The sequence below is a fragment of the Vidua macroura genome, chromosome 12 (assembly GCF_024509145.1).
Source record: "Vidua macroura isolate BioBank_ID:100142 chromosome 12, ASM2450914v1, whole genome shotgun sequence".
Classification (NCBI taxonomy): domain Eukaryota; kingdom Metazoa; phylum Chordata; class Aves; order Passeriformes; family Viduidae; genus Vidua; species Vidua macroura.
The window spans coordinates 8,169,250-8,183,681 of record NC_071582.1 but is presented as its reverse complement, the minus strand read 5'-3'; the positions used below and the strand labels follow the sequence as shown (position 1 = coordinate 8,183,681).

The window sequence follows — 14,432 nt, the reverse complement described above, 5'->3', positions numbered from 1 at the left end:
GTTGTTTGTTTGGTTTTTTTGCTATGTTTTTGTTTATTTGTTTGGGTTTGTGGTTTTTTTTTTTAATATAAAACCATTCAATAAGGACTTAAAGCTGCAGGGTTTTTGTTTGGGTTTATATAAGTGAATTCATAGAATTTCTAAGGATTCCAGGCTTGTCTTGGGATTTTTATTAGATTTAAAGTTAATAAAGTTAGCTAAATCCACTTGTCTCTTGTTTTTATTTTTCATTAGTAAGTTGAAAGCCTGTAAATTCCTGTAGAAACTGAGACACAAATTATGTGGTTCCCTAGTTTTTGCCTTGATCATAGATTCCCTCTTTATAAATTACCAACAGTCCATCACTGATTGAAATATTTTCTATAGTTAAGATTTGCTGCATAATATAGTATATAGAATTAAGTTATAATGTACTAACATTTTGCCTTTGAAGGAGGTTTTAATCCATATCAGGATTCAAGTTGCTCATCAACATTCTTTCACGTCTAATAGATTATAGTTTATTTAAATGTGCTCAACGTTGCAAAATGCAAGTGTGTGAAAACATTGAGACAGTATTACTGTCACTTTGGAAAAGATGTTCCTTGGGGATCATATACGAACATGTCAATTAGCTTGCATTAAGCCACCTGCTTTGTAAGTGGATTGAATAATAAATACCTTCAGTTTCTCGTCTTTGTCTTTGATGATCAGATTACATGTAAAATGGTTTACAGTAAACCTAGAAGATAAACTCTTATGTTTACACTAAAAAATCCATTTATGAATATTACCTTCTCGAATTTGATGCCTGTTTCTGTATGGTTAAAGCTGCTTCCCTTTTATTTTATTTTTTTTTACCTGTTAGTAGTAGCATTTGCGAGTACAGTGTCTATTGCTGGCAACAAACTTCACACCTCTGGCACTGCGGCTTTAAACAGAGAGAAATTTTATTCCAGCATGTGTGATAAATGGACCTTTTCAAGCTTAATGGCATTGCTGAAAACTGAACTTAAAACCACTTTGCGCTTGTATGATGGGGGATGTGGGAGAGAGGCAACATGACTGGACTGCTTCAAAACCTGACTTGGGTTTATGCTAAAGCTTCTTGAACATTCTGGCTGTAGGAAACTGAAAGTGACTGCAAAGTTGAAGCTACATTAATCTGTTCATTGCTAAGAATGAATAAAAGTAACTGGAAGGACTGAACAGACTTTGTGTTTTCCAGTGACTATTGAAAAGAAGTTAATTGACCACTAATGCTTGAAGACTGATGATACTCATTTTTAAAAGTCTCCAAGAAGGTACTTGAGAGATATGGGAAATAAAGCCCCAGGGCCTCTGAAGTAACTGAGACCCTGGGCATGTGATAGAATCTATTTTGGCTTCCTTACAGGACAGAGAAGCACAGGTTTGGGGGGCAATTTTTTTTCTTTTTAAGGAAATATTTTATGGGTCTAATTTGAGTGCCTGGTACTAGAGGTATTTTAGTGATCCATGAATTGATTTGTTATATAATAGCTACTGATACTGTCTTGCTTTTAAATGTATGCATACCATTGTAATGTGATGCTGAACACTTAGGTATTTGTCAGGAATCACAGTGTTCTGATCTTAATGCTATTGCAGGGGCTAAAAGCTGCAGCTTACTTCTGTTCCAGAAGGTTGTGACTTAACCATAGTTTAAGGGAAGGAAAAGGAATAGGCTTTTCATTTTGAAAATTTCCACCACTTACTGTGCTTTATATGCTTAGATGCATTGCCTTAAGTTTTCTGCAGCATCTTTAAAGTATAAGATTCTCAACAGTATGCATCAAATTACTTTTCATATAAAATTCCATTGTCAAAAGAAATCCTTTTGTATGCAATAAATAAAATGTTAGACTGGTATCATTCAAAATCTGTTTCTTTTGCAATTTTTTCCCCTTCCCTTGTCTTGTTCTTGAAGTCTTGATCTGTAAACATTTTCGTTTATACGTATTACTGCAGGTACTGCCTAAGAAAAAACTCTTAGTGAAGGATCAGCATTTAGCTGAAGTTAATTATCCTGCTAAAGGGGAGTTATCTGGAGCCTTGGAATTCTGTGCTAATTGTAAGAGACTGGAGAAGAATTGCGAGTCAACTTTCCTGTCGGTTTAGACAACTACGGTAGCGTTGAAGTGCCTGAATCTCGGGACTCGTTATTAAATCTCCTGCTGCCTCTTCGGCTGCCTCCCCCCAGCTGGGAGCGGCCGAGGCGGGGGCGGTTCCCGGGCGCTCCGGGGTTAAACTCTGCCGCTCCGGGGCTCGGGCCCGGGCCCGCCCTCAGGGAGCCGCTGCGCCGCCCGCCGCCGGAAGCGGCTACGGCCGTTTCCTGCTGGGGCGGGGCCTGTGCAGACTGACCAATCGGACGCGTGCATCGTACGAAGTTGTCCAATAGTAGAACAGGACAGGGTTTAAAGGGAGCCGCGGCAGCGTGAGGCAGCGGCCGCCGGTTTGGCTGGAGAGAGGAGCGGTTCTGTGCGGAGCGGCGGCAGCGGCCCCCCTCGTGTCCGTGCCCATGGCGCTGCCGGTGACGCGCCGTGCCCCTGTGAGTACCGCCACGGGCGGCAGGCGGGCCGGGGGAGCGACAGAGGAGCAGCCGGGGAGGCGAGGGCGAGAGAGGGGCCGCCGGCGGCCAAGGGGCCCCGCCGCTCTTTGCCCTCAGACGGCGCGGGGACCGCGGGCTGGCCGGGTGGGGGTGGGGGCGGCTCTCGGCTCTCAGACCGGCCGGGGCCACCCCGCACTTCGGCGGGTGGGGCGGCGGCCGGGCCGAGCTGTGGCCCGGCGGTGGGAGGGGGCCCCGTTCTGTGCAGCGCGGGCGCTGCTCCCGCCTCGGCCTGGCCTTGGGCCCGCGCCTCTCCCGCGGGACAGGGGGGGATGTGGGAGTGGGAAAACTGAAGCTGCCTTAGGGGGAGTGAAGGCAGGGACTGCAGGAGCCTCTCTTCTGTAGTGATTGTCCAATGGTTTAAACTGAACTCCACGAAAAAACTGAAGCCTGGTGGTTTAATTGCTGTGCATAACAAAGAATATTCGTTTTTGCGCGTGTAGCACAGCTTTTGAATTCATATGGCATATATGTTACAAGGAATTTGCTTTATGCATCCTCTGGAGGGCGCTGCTAGAGTTACAAAGTGTAAGTATGATGGAGTTAAACAGCAGGTGAGCACTCTGACCTTAAAAAGTAGCCATAGGGTGCATTGCCTACTTTTACAACACCGCCGGGAAGTACAGTGCTCTCAACCTAGAGAGGTGACTTCTCCCTCTGAATATATGTGACAGGCTAGGAAGTAAAAGCTACTTGAGTAATGCATAGTAGGTACAGTGATGGTAAGTCTATAATGGAGTCAGGCATTGGAAAGTTGTTGGCCTCTGACTCTTAAACTTTTGCAATTTTATCATTTTAGATCACTAGAGGGATGGAGAATGCTGTGTCCGACCTTAGAAGTAAAGCGAAAACTCATGTGACTGGCAAAAGGGCTGCTTTAGAAGAAATAGGAAATAAAGTTGCAACAAGAGGAACACACCTATCTAAGGTAAAGGAACATCTGAAATCTCTATATAGGGAGAAGTTGGATTGCTGCTCTGTACTAATAATAATTGTTTTCACTATAGAAAACAGAATGCCCCAAAGCATCCATAAAGCCTGTGAAAGGACCTAGCAAGATGACAAATGGAATTGTACTGCCTAAAGCTCCAGCTGCTGTAAATCAAGCAAACAAAGAAACTGATGTTCCAAAGGTAAGAACTGATCATACCGTTCTGATTTTTAATTTGATTTGCAACTTTGAGCTCTACCTTCACAATAGTTTATCTGGGCTGTATCTCATTCCCCTGCTGAAGAAACAAAGTCTTTGTACTGAGGTTTTGGTTTAATGCATGTTGTACTTAAAGGCTGATGTTCAAGTGGCAGAATGAGCTGTTGAAGTACTGGATGAAGTTTCTGCTTTAGCTGGCAATTACTAGAAGATCTATGTATATGGTATGTCAGTGAAAACTTGCTGCAGTGGAGCCCAAGCTTCCATCTAAAGAAGCTGCATTAGTGACGGGTGAAACATGGAAACAAAGGAACAGTGAAGCAGTAGATCTGTAAGAGGTGTTAACAGATATGATCTATTCCTTAGGTTCTGTCTCCTGTCCCTATGGATGTATCAATGCAAGAGGAGGATTTGTGCCAAGCCTTCTCTGATGTGTTGCTCAATAACGTAGAAGACATCGATGCAGAGGACTGGGAGAACCCCCAGCTGTGTAGCGACTACGTAAAAGACATCTACCTGTACCTGAGGGAGCTCGAGGTAGGATGCCCCACGGCTGCCCTGGTGTCTCAGGGGGGTTGCCTGGCTGCTCACCCCGCTCTCCCCACAGCTGCAGCAGTCGGTCCGCCCGCACTACCTGGACGGGAGGACGATCAACGGGCGCATGCGCGCCATTCTGGTGGACTGGCTCGTCCAGGTGCACTCGAGATTCCGCCTCCTGCAGGAGACGCTCTACATGTGTGTGGCCATCATGGATCGCTTCTTACAGGTGAGATCTCCTTCAAGTCATGCTCAGTAATTACTCAGTTACTATGTTTGTAAAGGAGTTCAGGATTTAACTTTTCTTTAGAAATCAATCGACAAAATCTAATCTGTGTGTAAGAGCTGTTACAGTGCAGCATCTTAACTTGGAGGCTGCTGCCTTCTTTGAGCCTGTTACTATACAGACACCTTTGACTAAAGTGAAAACCTCATTTGTAGGAATGAACATTGTCATGCTGGTATTCTAAACTGATAAATATGAATCTGATTATCTAGAGTTTGACACTTCAGGGCCTGCATTTCAAATGTCTCTGTTGCAGAGTCATCCAGTACCTCGCAAGAAGCTTCAGCTGGTGGGCGTAACAGCGCTGCTTGTAGCTTCAAAATACGAAGAGATATTGTCTCCTGATGTAGCAGACTTTGTTTACATTACCGACAATGCCTACACTAGTAATGAAATTAGAGAAATGGAAATGATTATTCTTAAAGAATTAGACTTTGACCTGGGGCGACCTCTTCCAATTCACTTCTTAAGAAGAGCATCAAAAGCTGGGGAGGTGGGTACTTGTCCTCATTGTCTAGCACTTTCCTGTATTGGCAAAGCCTATAAGGATTACTTCTAGTGTCTTTATCATGTGACCTACCTCCTCCAGCTTAAATGCTGGATGAAGCAATGTTCAGCTCTGAAACTCCACCGTGTGGTGTAACACGACAATGTCACTGTGGCAGCCAGTAGTATTTCACATTTCTATTTACTGATGCCTGTGTTCAGCTTTAGTGGCAGTTATTTTACTGTTAAACTAGGAACCCTTGCTTTTAATCTTTTTAATCCTGGTGATCAGGATGCTTCTTAGTAAAACACTAGTAGTGTTGCAGTTCTTTGTACCTTCTGGTTGTAAATATTGTGTTATTTAAGAATCCAAAGATAAGCTTTCTCTTTGACCCAACCCTTTCTTTCTCCACCTCATTAATTATATTCAAGTGACTATCTTCTCTTGAGGTGGGCTTCAATTACCTCATCAGACCACTGCGTAACTCAAATGAGTTTCTCCTAAGTCATTTTACACCTCCCCTCCTGTAGTTGGCATTACAGAGGGAGCATTTAGTGTCCCTCGCTGGGCACAGTAGTACCTGATACTGCAATTTTCTGTTAAAATCCCTCACTTGACTTTTGTGTCTGAATTCCAAATGGCTGCTGGTCTTGATTTTGAGAGGAATGTCTGTTAGAAAGGATAGTCCCTAAACTGTAGTAAAGATTTTACTATTTTTGTTTTGTTCTTGAACACAATAAGCAATTCTGAGTGATAATGCTAAAGTGAAGTGAAACTGTGGATTAACAAGCTCTCAACCTGCTAGGCTGATGCTAAGCAACACACTCTAGCAAAGTACCTGATGGAGCTGACACTGATAGACTATGACATGGTTCACCACCCGCCTTCAGAGATCGCAGCTGCTGCACTGTGCCTGTCTCAGAAGATTCTGGGACATAACAAATGGGTGAGCATTTCAATCAAACTTGTTGTTCTTCACTCGGTAGAACTGAACCAATAAAAAAGTACTTTAAAAATTGTGCTTAGTTGGTGCTGGTGCTGGAATGCTGGTTGGACAGCCTGATACATAGTGGCAAGTAAAAGAAAGGAATGTACCAGTAAAAACTCACAATTCTTTTCTGTGTGGATACCGAGGTACAAAAGGATTTTTCTCGTGAAAGCACTGAGTTATTGAAGGCTGCACTGTAAGTAAAAGTAGATTTTCATCATTCCTGCAGTACATGTAGCATAATGAAGTTGTGGACCATGAGTAGTGAGTTGGTTGCTTTTTTATCCTCTGTTCAGTCTAGAAGCGTGGTCTTTGAAATTGATGTGTCCAGACTTCTGCACATCAGGTTACTCTGGATCTGTCATTTAAACTGACAGCTACAGTTTCCAGCACTTGAAACTTAGCTGTGAAGCTTGGGTTCTTCGTTGCCTGAAGTGATTGTGCCTCAAGCAGCAATTTCCCCTTCACAAATCTCAAGTTTGTTACCATTCTGCTGCAGGGTACAAAACAGCAGTACTACACTGGCTATGCCGAAGACAGTCTTGTGATGACCATGAAACATATGGCCAAGAATGTAATCAAAGTAAATGAGAAGTTAACAAAATACACTGTAAGTATAACTACTTTAATCCTTTCTCTAATGTTTTAAAAACAGGTTTGCTGCTCTCTAATGTTGTAGCTCCTTAGGTAAATACTTTGTATGTTGTCTTAAAGCATAAGCTGTTCTGACAAGCCTATAAGAGACTGTTGTATTAATGATAACAGCAAAACATTTTAGACAAATTGTGCTCTTCTTACTTTGCAAACTGGTTCAGTGCCAGCCTTGCATGTTTGCTCGTTTTTCAAGCAGGCAGGCAAACTGACCCAAAATTACCTGCCTGAGCATCAACAGTGTATGCATTAAACTTTTCTCTCTCTGTTCTCTACTCTGCAGGCTATCAAGAACAAGTATGCAAGCAGCAAACTACTGACCATCAGCACCATCCCTCAGCTGAACAGTGAGATCATCAAGGATCTGGGTGCATCACTCCTGTGAAGCCCTAAGCAGCCAGGGCCTGATGGGGTGTGCACTTTGTCTACAGCTTTTGTACATAGCATTCCAGCCTCCCACAGACAGTTCCGACTCACACAGAAGGTGACATTTTAAATTTGCTTTGTAATACAGCTTTCTCTCTAAAAATAAAACTCCTTTCTTTTAAATATTGAGAGTGTGACTCTTTAAGGTACAACCTACACATTTGCAATCTAATGTCCAAGTGGGACATTTGACTAAGTAGGTGATTGCTATAACTTGCAGTTAAATGGGCTTGATTATTCTCTGTGGTTGTTTCCAGAGAGAATCTCCAAGCTTTATATATTGCACTATATTTACTAACTTATTTCACTCTGAAAATAAAGAGGAGGCAGACAGGTTTTTTTTTGTTGTACCTTAAAGAACACTAAATATGTACTTTATTTCAGTACCTTGTTTCAAGAAAGTATACTGGAATTTATTTCTCTTTTTGTAGTTAGCCATCTTCAAGTTTGGGGAAAGATGTAGGCTATCTTTAACAGGTATTAACCTTGTAAACCTTTGTGTTTCTCTGTGTGCTTACAAAAAAGGGAGCTGAGGTAGAAAAATTGGAAGTCTCCTGTAATGCAAACAACTGTGCAGGGAATACAGATGTGGAAAAAATACAAACTGTGGGCATGAGACCTTTTGAAAGCGGCTCAACTCTTGAAACCTCCACCTCCTGAAAAGAACCCACTGAGGTTTTTCATTACCTGTTTGCTTGCCCACATTTTCTCCCCCCCCTGCTTCTCCAATAAACCTCTACCTGGGATTATAGACTCAAACCCAGGATAAGGCAGTTCTTGTCACTTCCTTGACACTGCATGCTTTTGTCTTTGTTTCTAATTTAAGTGTCATATCTGTATGCTCAGGGAATACAAGCATGTAAGAAATGCATCTTTTCTGCCCCAATACCTCATGTATGTCTATTTGTTAAATTAATCTTGTATAAGTAATGTTAAATTAGACTTTTTGATAGTCTCCAGATTATACTGAACTCAGTACCTCCCTTCCATGCCTAGCTATCTATGATTGCTCAGCATCTCTTCATGAGTGTGCCTGGCTCTGATGTAGAAGGCAAGAACCTGAGGCTACAGAACTGCCCTAGACCTCTCAGTGCTCCCCTGTGGGAAGGATGGTGAAGCTACTGGGTTCTCTCTCCCGTGGGAAAAGTAAGCCTAGCACTTGCTGCAAACCATCTTCTGAAAAATGTACCTCACTCCTTGTGTGGATATTGTTCCTCCCTTGGAGTGAGGTCCTCATTTCTGGCTCCTAGAAACAGCTGCTATAGAAGACGGAGTTTGTGTACCTAAGTTAGACTTAGGCAGTGGTTTAGGAGGGAGGGATTCAGGATTTTAGCTGGATCTTAAAGCTTATACAACTTTTTAATACCAGCATATGCAATTTAATACCAGCAATACTGCTCTTAACATGAGAAAATAAAATGCAGGGCACTTCAGCTGGGCATAGGGAAAATAATTTGGCTTGGAGTGAAGAAAGGGATTCTTTCTTTAGAAGTCAGTGCAGTAAAATCCTGAAGCCATTGTTGTCAAGGGATCTGTTTATATATGTGAGAACAAACTTCACAGAGAAGAAACCTATTGATCATCCTGTGGTTTATTTTATGGAGGTTCAAAAAGCAAAGCAGGAATTCTCAGAACTGCAGGGCAAGCAACAGTCACTCTGGGGGAGGCAGACTTGGGCAGTAACACCTGTGCTTTTACTATTTAAAAGGAGAAGGAGTAGTGCATATCTGTAAGTACCTGGCATAAAAATTCTAGCAGTACTACCTCATAAGAACAGTGGACTACTGCATTATACATTTATACATGTTTCTATCATAACCAGTTTTTATATACAGTATATAACTATTTCTATAAATGTACAGCTCTGCATAAAGACACTTCCTATAACAGGTAGAGTATTAAACATAAATCCAACATGGGCCAGCCATATTATAATATAAATCTTGAAGAAGGCAACATTGTTTAGCATACAGTACTATGTGGTTTTCTATTTTAAATTCTTACAGTGCCTGTTGGAGTCCCTAAACACACTTGCAAACACAAACCAGATCCATTACATCTCTGTACAGAATTACTTAAATAGACCATCACAGTAGTTTTTCAGATGGTAATATCCCAAATGAGCCTAAATCTTTTTGACATGTAGCAGCATACTTATTAATATGTTCCCCAGAATGATCTGCATCAGAGGAAATGTGCATTTAACATTATCTTCAGTAGATAATTGAAAAGGTTACTGATATTCAGCTGAAGGCACTTATTAAATACACCCCTTTCAAAGTCTCTGGTTCCAGACTGTAAATCACCTGTTTCAGGAAGATGGTAGGTTTCAGCACTCTTCACTTACCAGGTGTTTAAACCAGGTTTTAAATACAATAAATAATTGGTCAGTTCATTGCTGTATGGTGCTGAGACAAAAATCAAAGTCTGTACTGTGGGAAACTGTTCCTCCTCATACACAAGTTACTAGTGAAAATACTGCTGAGAAGGCAGACCTTGGAAGAACAATGTCCTGAAGGCAAGGGAAAATATCTTCAACCACCTTCACTTTTCTCTGACAGTCTTTTAAATCTTGGTGACGTAATTGTTGGGAAACAGACCTTGTTTCCCTCGTAGTCTTCCTGTCCACCAGCCAGAAGGATCTGTAAAAAGGACAGCAAGGTAAGGCATTAAGTAAAAAGGACAGCAAGGTAAGGCGTTAAAGAGTGAGGCTCTGGAAATGTTTCTGTGTACTTGGGTGTGCAACCCTGCAAAGCTGTGCCCACTAAGTGAGAGCCTTTCTGGGAAGGAATGAGGGGACAGCATTTTTGGAATGTTCATCTTTTGGCCACATCATTTTGCCTTGAGGAGGGTGCTTTGGAGACCCACAGCTGGAACTAGTTAATTACATTTTGCTTCTTGTGCTACAGCTGTGATTTAGACTAATTTTCCTCTAGAGCCAGTGACAGAACTACTGTCTCACTAAGTGTACAGCTCCGCAGTACCCAGTGACAGGTCCTTGGTCTGTCTCTGACATACTCTTGAGTGAAGAGGCTGGACTGGGGTGGAGGCTTCTCTGCTCCCTGAGCCAGCATGGATATTTGCAAGCCTAACGAGGTGAAGTGGGGTGGCTCAGACAGTCCTGTCCCAGCTCCTGGTGCCAATGGACCTCAAAGGCCCGTGCTTTAGTGCCAGCCCCGTCCGTACCTTCCTTGATGATGTCGATGACGTCGTTGGCGTTGAAGCTGAGCTCGTCGGTGTCCTGCGCGTCGTAGGCGTAGAGCGCCCGGCACTGCGGCACCTGCGGCTTGGGCTTGGGCTGCGGCTTGGGCCTGCCCCCGGCCGGCGGCGGGCGGCTCGAGGTCTGCCTGCGGACACTGCGGACAGCAAGGGCTCGTGGGCTCTGGGGCCTGGCACTCAAACCTCAGTTAGCAAACCCCTCTCTCTTAATTCATTTTAAAGAATGTCACGGAAAAAGGGAAAACAGGTTTTCTTGAATGTCACAACAATTAAAAATAGCAACATGAGACTCCCTGTGAAAGGCACAGAGTTGCCATTTCTTTCCTATGGAAATGGATGATTAAGTACTTCCCAACAGCAGTTCAAGTGCTTAGAAGACATTTAGTGCCCAGGCTGAACTGGAAGCAAATGTGCACATGCGGTTCATGCATATCTTGGTATCTACACAGTTTAGGCTGTGTCTCCCCTTGCCCCAATGTCACCAGTGATTCAGCTTTCAGTATCAAAAACAAAGTTCTAGCTCACAGGCTTGCTACTTTACCATTATTGTGACTAAGTTGTAACAGAGACTCGCATCTCTTTTAAGTTCCCTCAGATGCCAGGGCCATCTATGGACTTGTTCTGTTATAGCCAACTCTGAAGCAGCAGGGGAGATGCTGCACAGACTGTCACAGCTGTGACCACTCCAAAGATTAGGAAGGGGAAAGAGGGAAGAAATGCGTTTTGCCAGCTCATCAGCTAATAAAGGCTGGAAGAGAGAACAGGTATTAGACTCAGTATGTCAGTTTGATAATATATGTGCTGAATGACTAAAAATGTGATGATGTGGAGGAGAATGAATTGTGATCATGTCATGTAATGCCACGATAATGTAACACAGCTTTTGCAGGACAGGGTTACAGTTACTTACATGAAGTCCTAGGCTTAACTTTGTCAATAAACCTCTAACTTTGTAGCGAACTGCACCAGAAAATAAGATTAGAAGTATGGATTATAACAGCACTTCAGTTCTCAATGTATCTATGAGGGGAGAGATTTTTCTCCTGTTCTTCAGCATCTACTTACTGCCTTTGCTCAGGATAGAGATGCTGTGAAACCCAGACCTACATATGGAAATTAAGGAATTTGGCACAAGTAATGAAAAACAGCACAGCTTTTGTGCAGCTATGGTAGAACTACAGTATCCTAAATGAGATGTTTTGCTGCTGGGGGGAGCCTGCTGATTTTAATCTTGGTCGTGTACTGGATTGTTAGTATCACTGTATCCTTCTTGGCAGCTTTGCTAAAAATAAAACCTAATTCTACTCCTTAAAAATTGTATCTACCTATATATTGCTATGGTTTTGAAATACTAAAGCCACACCTCTTTAGCTCACAGCTTCCTTTTGAAAAGAGACAGGCACAGAAATGTGTCTGAAATCCACTGCTGAATAATTAATGTTGTTTCTTTTCAGTGTATTAATAAAGGAGCTCATAATGCTCACGAAGACAGCCTTGGGAATGTCACTTCTGTAAGAGTACTTAGGTTTGTTACTGTGGCAGAACACCTGGCCTGTTTGGTTCTGATTTTATCCTATGGCTTATGTGTTTTTGTTGTTAAATGAACTGTAGTCTCAAGACAAAGTAAAGTCCAGTATTAGTAAAAGAGTTTAGGAATAAGCTGACGTGTGACAAGAACATTTCACTGCCAAAAGCCACGGAAGTTATTACAAGATGGAGAAGTGCCTGTTAGCATGTGCTCACGAGTTTGAAAGTGGTAAAATAAGTAGCAGTGGCTACTTCTGATTTCTTTCTTATTTGAAGATTAATCTTAAGAGAAATGCTCTAAATATGCCCGAAACATTTTATGGCTGACACTTGGCACAGCAGGGTAAAATGACTGCATTTAGTACAACTGCAAACACCTCTGTACATGCCTAACTCTGCTTGAGAGCTCCATGTTTAGGAACTACGAAGCTCTTCCTTGGGAAGCCTTGGGTGCACTTCCAATTCTCAAAATCTATCAATGGTGCACATTTATGTTACTATTTGATAACTGTGAGGTGTGTAATGCTCACTTAAATTGTAACTGCTTCACCTTTATTCCTATGGATCTAAGATGGAGTATCTTTTGGAATCTGATGGAATGGATGATAACCTGCAAAGGCAGGTGATTGATGCACAGAATGTATCAGTCATGAACAGTTTTAGTGTGTACAACTGCAAAAATGGACATCTTTTTATCAGATTCAATATAAAATCTTACCCAGCTGCTCCTTGGTCAGGTACTTTCAAGAAGTCCAAGCTCTGTGGCTGCTGTGAAATCTTGCCTGATCCTCCTGACATTTGCCGTGGCAAAGCTGGTCGTGTCATGTTTGTGTACAGGTTGTTCTGGTTGGCCCATTGATGTCCTGGGGTCTGGGGATGGGCTGCAGACTGGGGGGGATTTATTACTCCATTCTGCTGCTGACCTAGAAGTAAATAGTGAGTGCATGCAGTCTGAACTCCAGCTCAGTAAAGGTAACCCTTGATGGCTTAGCTGTCAGACTCAGCTGTCAGAGAGCCCATCTATCAAGGAACCCAAACATAAAGTCATGTTGAAATGTTGATTTATACCCAGTTTCTGGTCTGCTGACAATCTCTTTTGGGTTCCCAACTTCATGGACTTGTGCTCAGGTTTAAGACTTGTGCCCTGGATGTTCCAAGCAAGCACAAGGATTACCTCTCAGCTGAGTTCCAGTTTAGCTGAACATGGTACTACCAACTCCTCTCTAAAACACTGCACAATATTTTATCCAGATAAGGGTTAATCCAAAGCTACTCATAATAATCATAATTAATCATATCCATAACTAATCCATATCCAAATTTCTTTTTCTTCTGAAGTTCAAACTCAGTCTACCACATACTCAAGGAATTTGAGTGTTTTTATTAAGTTGCTATAAATACTTGTCCATTTTAACAAGCATGCAGGTGGGGCTGTTTGGGCTTTTTTGTGGTTTTGTTTTAAAACAATGCCTTGATGTTATTTTGATAGTTGAAAAGGAGTTTGAATTTTCTAGGACTGACATGGGTATATTCCTTTAAATACAAAATTATGCCTCTAACTTGAATTTAAAGCAAACCCACCCATGTCTGAGCTACTTGCAGTATCAGGGCCCGAAGATCCCAAGTCTGCATGCTTTACATTCCTAAAACTCTTATGGAACAAAACAGGAGCTATGCTTCTATTAAAAATCAGTTTCCTCACTTATATGGGTGAGCCTCTCCTCTGCCATTGTGATTATGCCTGCTAAACATTATCAGAAAGAACAGCTATGCAGAGAGGAGAATTCATAATCACAGCACCTTTACCAGGAAAACCCTACTGCCTGTAACAGCTGCTCTTCACTTCTGAGGTTCTGTGGCAGAACATAAGGGTCATAAACTCCTGCATAAACCCCACTTTGCAATCCAAGCCAGGATGGCACATACATTTTGGTGATGTTAGTAAAGCTTTGGGTTATTCTGAACCTGTACAGAACACTGTTCAGCCACTGCACCACTGATTTCAAAACAATATCTGAAAGTAGCAGAACCCAGATAACTGGGACTTTCCAGGAGGAATTTGCTCGAATCATGACATGGCTTTAAACTCCTAGGAAGTATGGGCATTTTAACTGGAATTCTTTTGTAACACCTGTCTGTAATTTTGTTTTTCCAGCTAGGTGTGGCTACTTTCCAAGAGAGTTTAACATTCAAAAAACAACCAAAGCCATGTTACTGTAACCTACAGAGAGGTTTGTAAAAGGAAAGCCTTCTACTCACCTTTTAAATGTGATAGCCCAATGCCTGAGGGTCATCACAGCACTTAATTTCAGCAGTAACAATTCTCTTACATATAAAACTGCTGAAACAGTTTTTGAAAATATAAACCAGACTGTCCTTGCTTTAACTGATGCTGTACAAATACTCACTTATCTCTGTTTGCTGACAGGTCAGCTCTTACAGTAATTTCCCACTTTACTACTGATCTGGCAGATCACACAGTTGTTAGTTTGACTCATAGAGCTGTGAGGATTTGGAATTGTCTATTTAATTTGGTGACTGGTCACACCCCTAACT

The 14,432-nt window shown here is 42.2% G+C and overlaps 2 protein-coding genes across 2 annotated transcripts in view; one reads left to right on the top strand and one right to left on the bottom strand.

The window, feature by feature from the left end:
• The first annotated feature begins 2,436 nt into the window (after nucleotides 1-2,436).
• Nucleotides 2,437-7,253, top strand: CCNB2 (cyclin B2). The gene is made up of 9 exons (XM_053988410.1): nucleotides 2,437-2,548; nucleotides 3,405-3,533; nucleotides 3,613-3,738; nucleotides 4,122-4,292; nucleotides 4,363-4,521; nucleotides 4,835-5,071; nucleotides 5,871-6,011; nucleotides 6,553-6,663; nucleotides 6,988-7,253. The coding sequence occupies exons 1-9, from the start codon at nucleotides 2,519-2,521 to the stop codon at nucleotides 7,087-7,089; spliced, it is 1,206 nt and encodes a 401-aa protein (XP_053844385.1). The 5' UTR covers nucleotides 2,437-2,518; the 3' UTR covers nucleotides 7,090-7,253.
• A 1,450-nt stretch (nucleotides 7,254-8,703) lies between these two features.
• MYO1E (myosin IE) overlaps nucleotides 8,704-14,432 on the bottom strand; it is a 76,951-nt gene continuing 71,222 nt past the window's right edge. Inside the window, 3 exon segments of the mRNA XM_053988403.1 lie at nucleotides 8,704-9,772; nucleotides 10,317-10,486; nucleotides 12,595-12,799. Coding sequence (XP_053844378.1) covers nucleotides 9,696-9,772; nucleotides 10,317-10,486; nucleotides 12,595-12,799 — 452 coding nt within the window. The 3' untranslated portion in view covers nucleotides 8,704-9,695.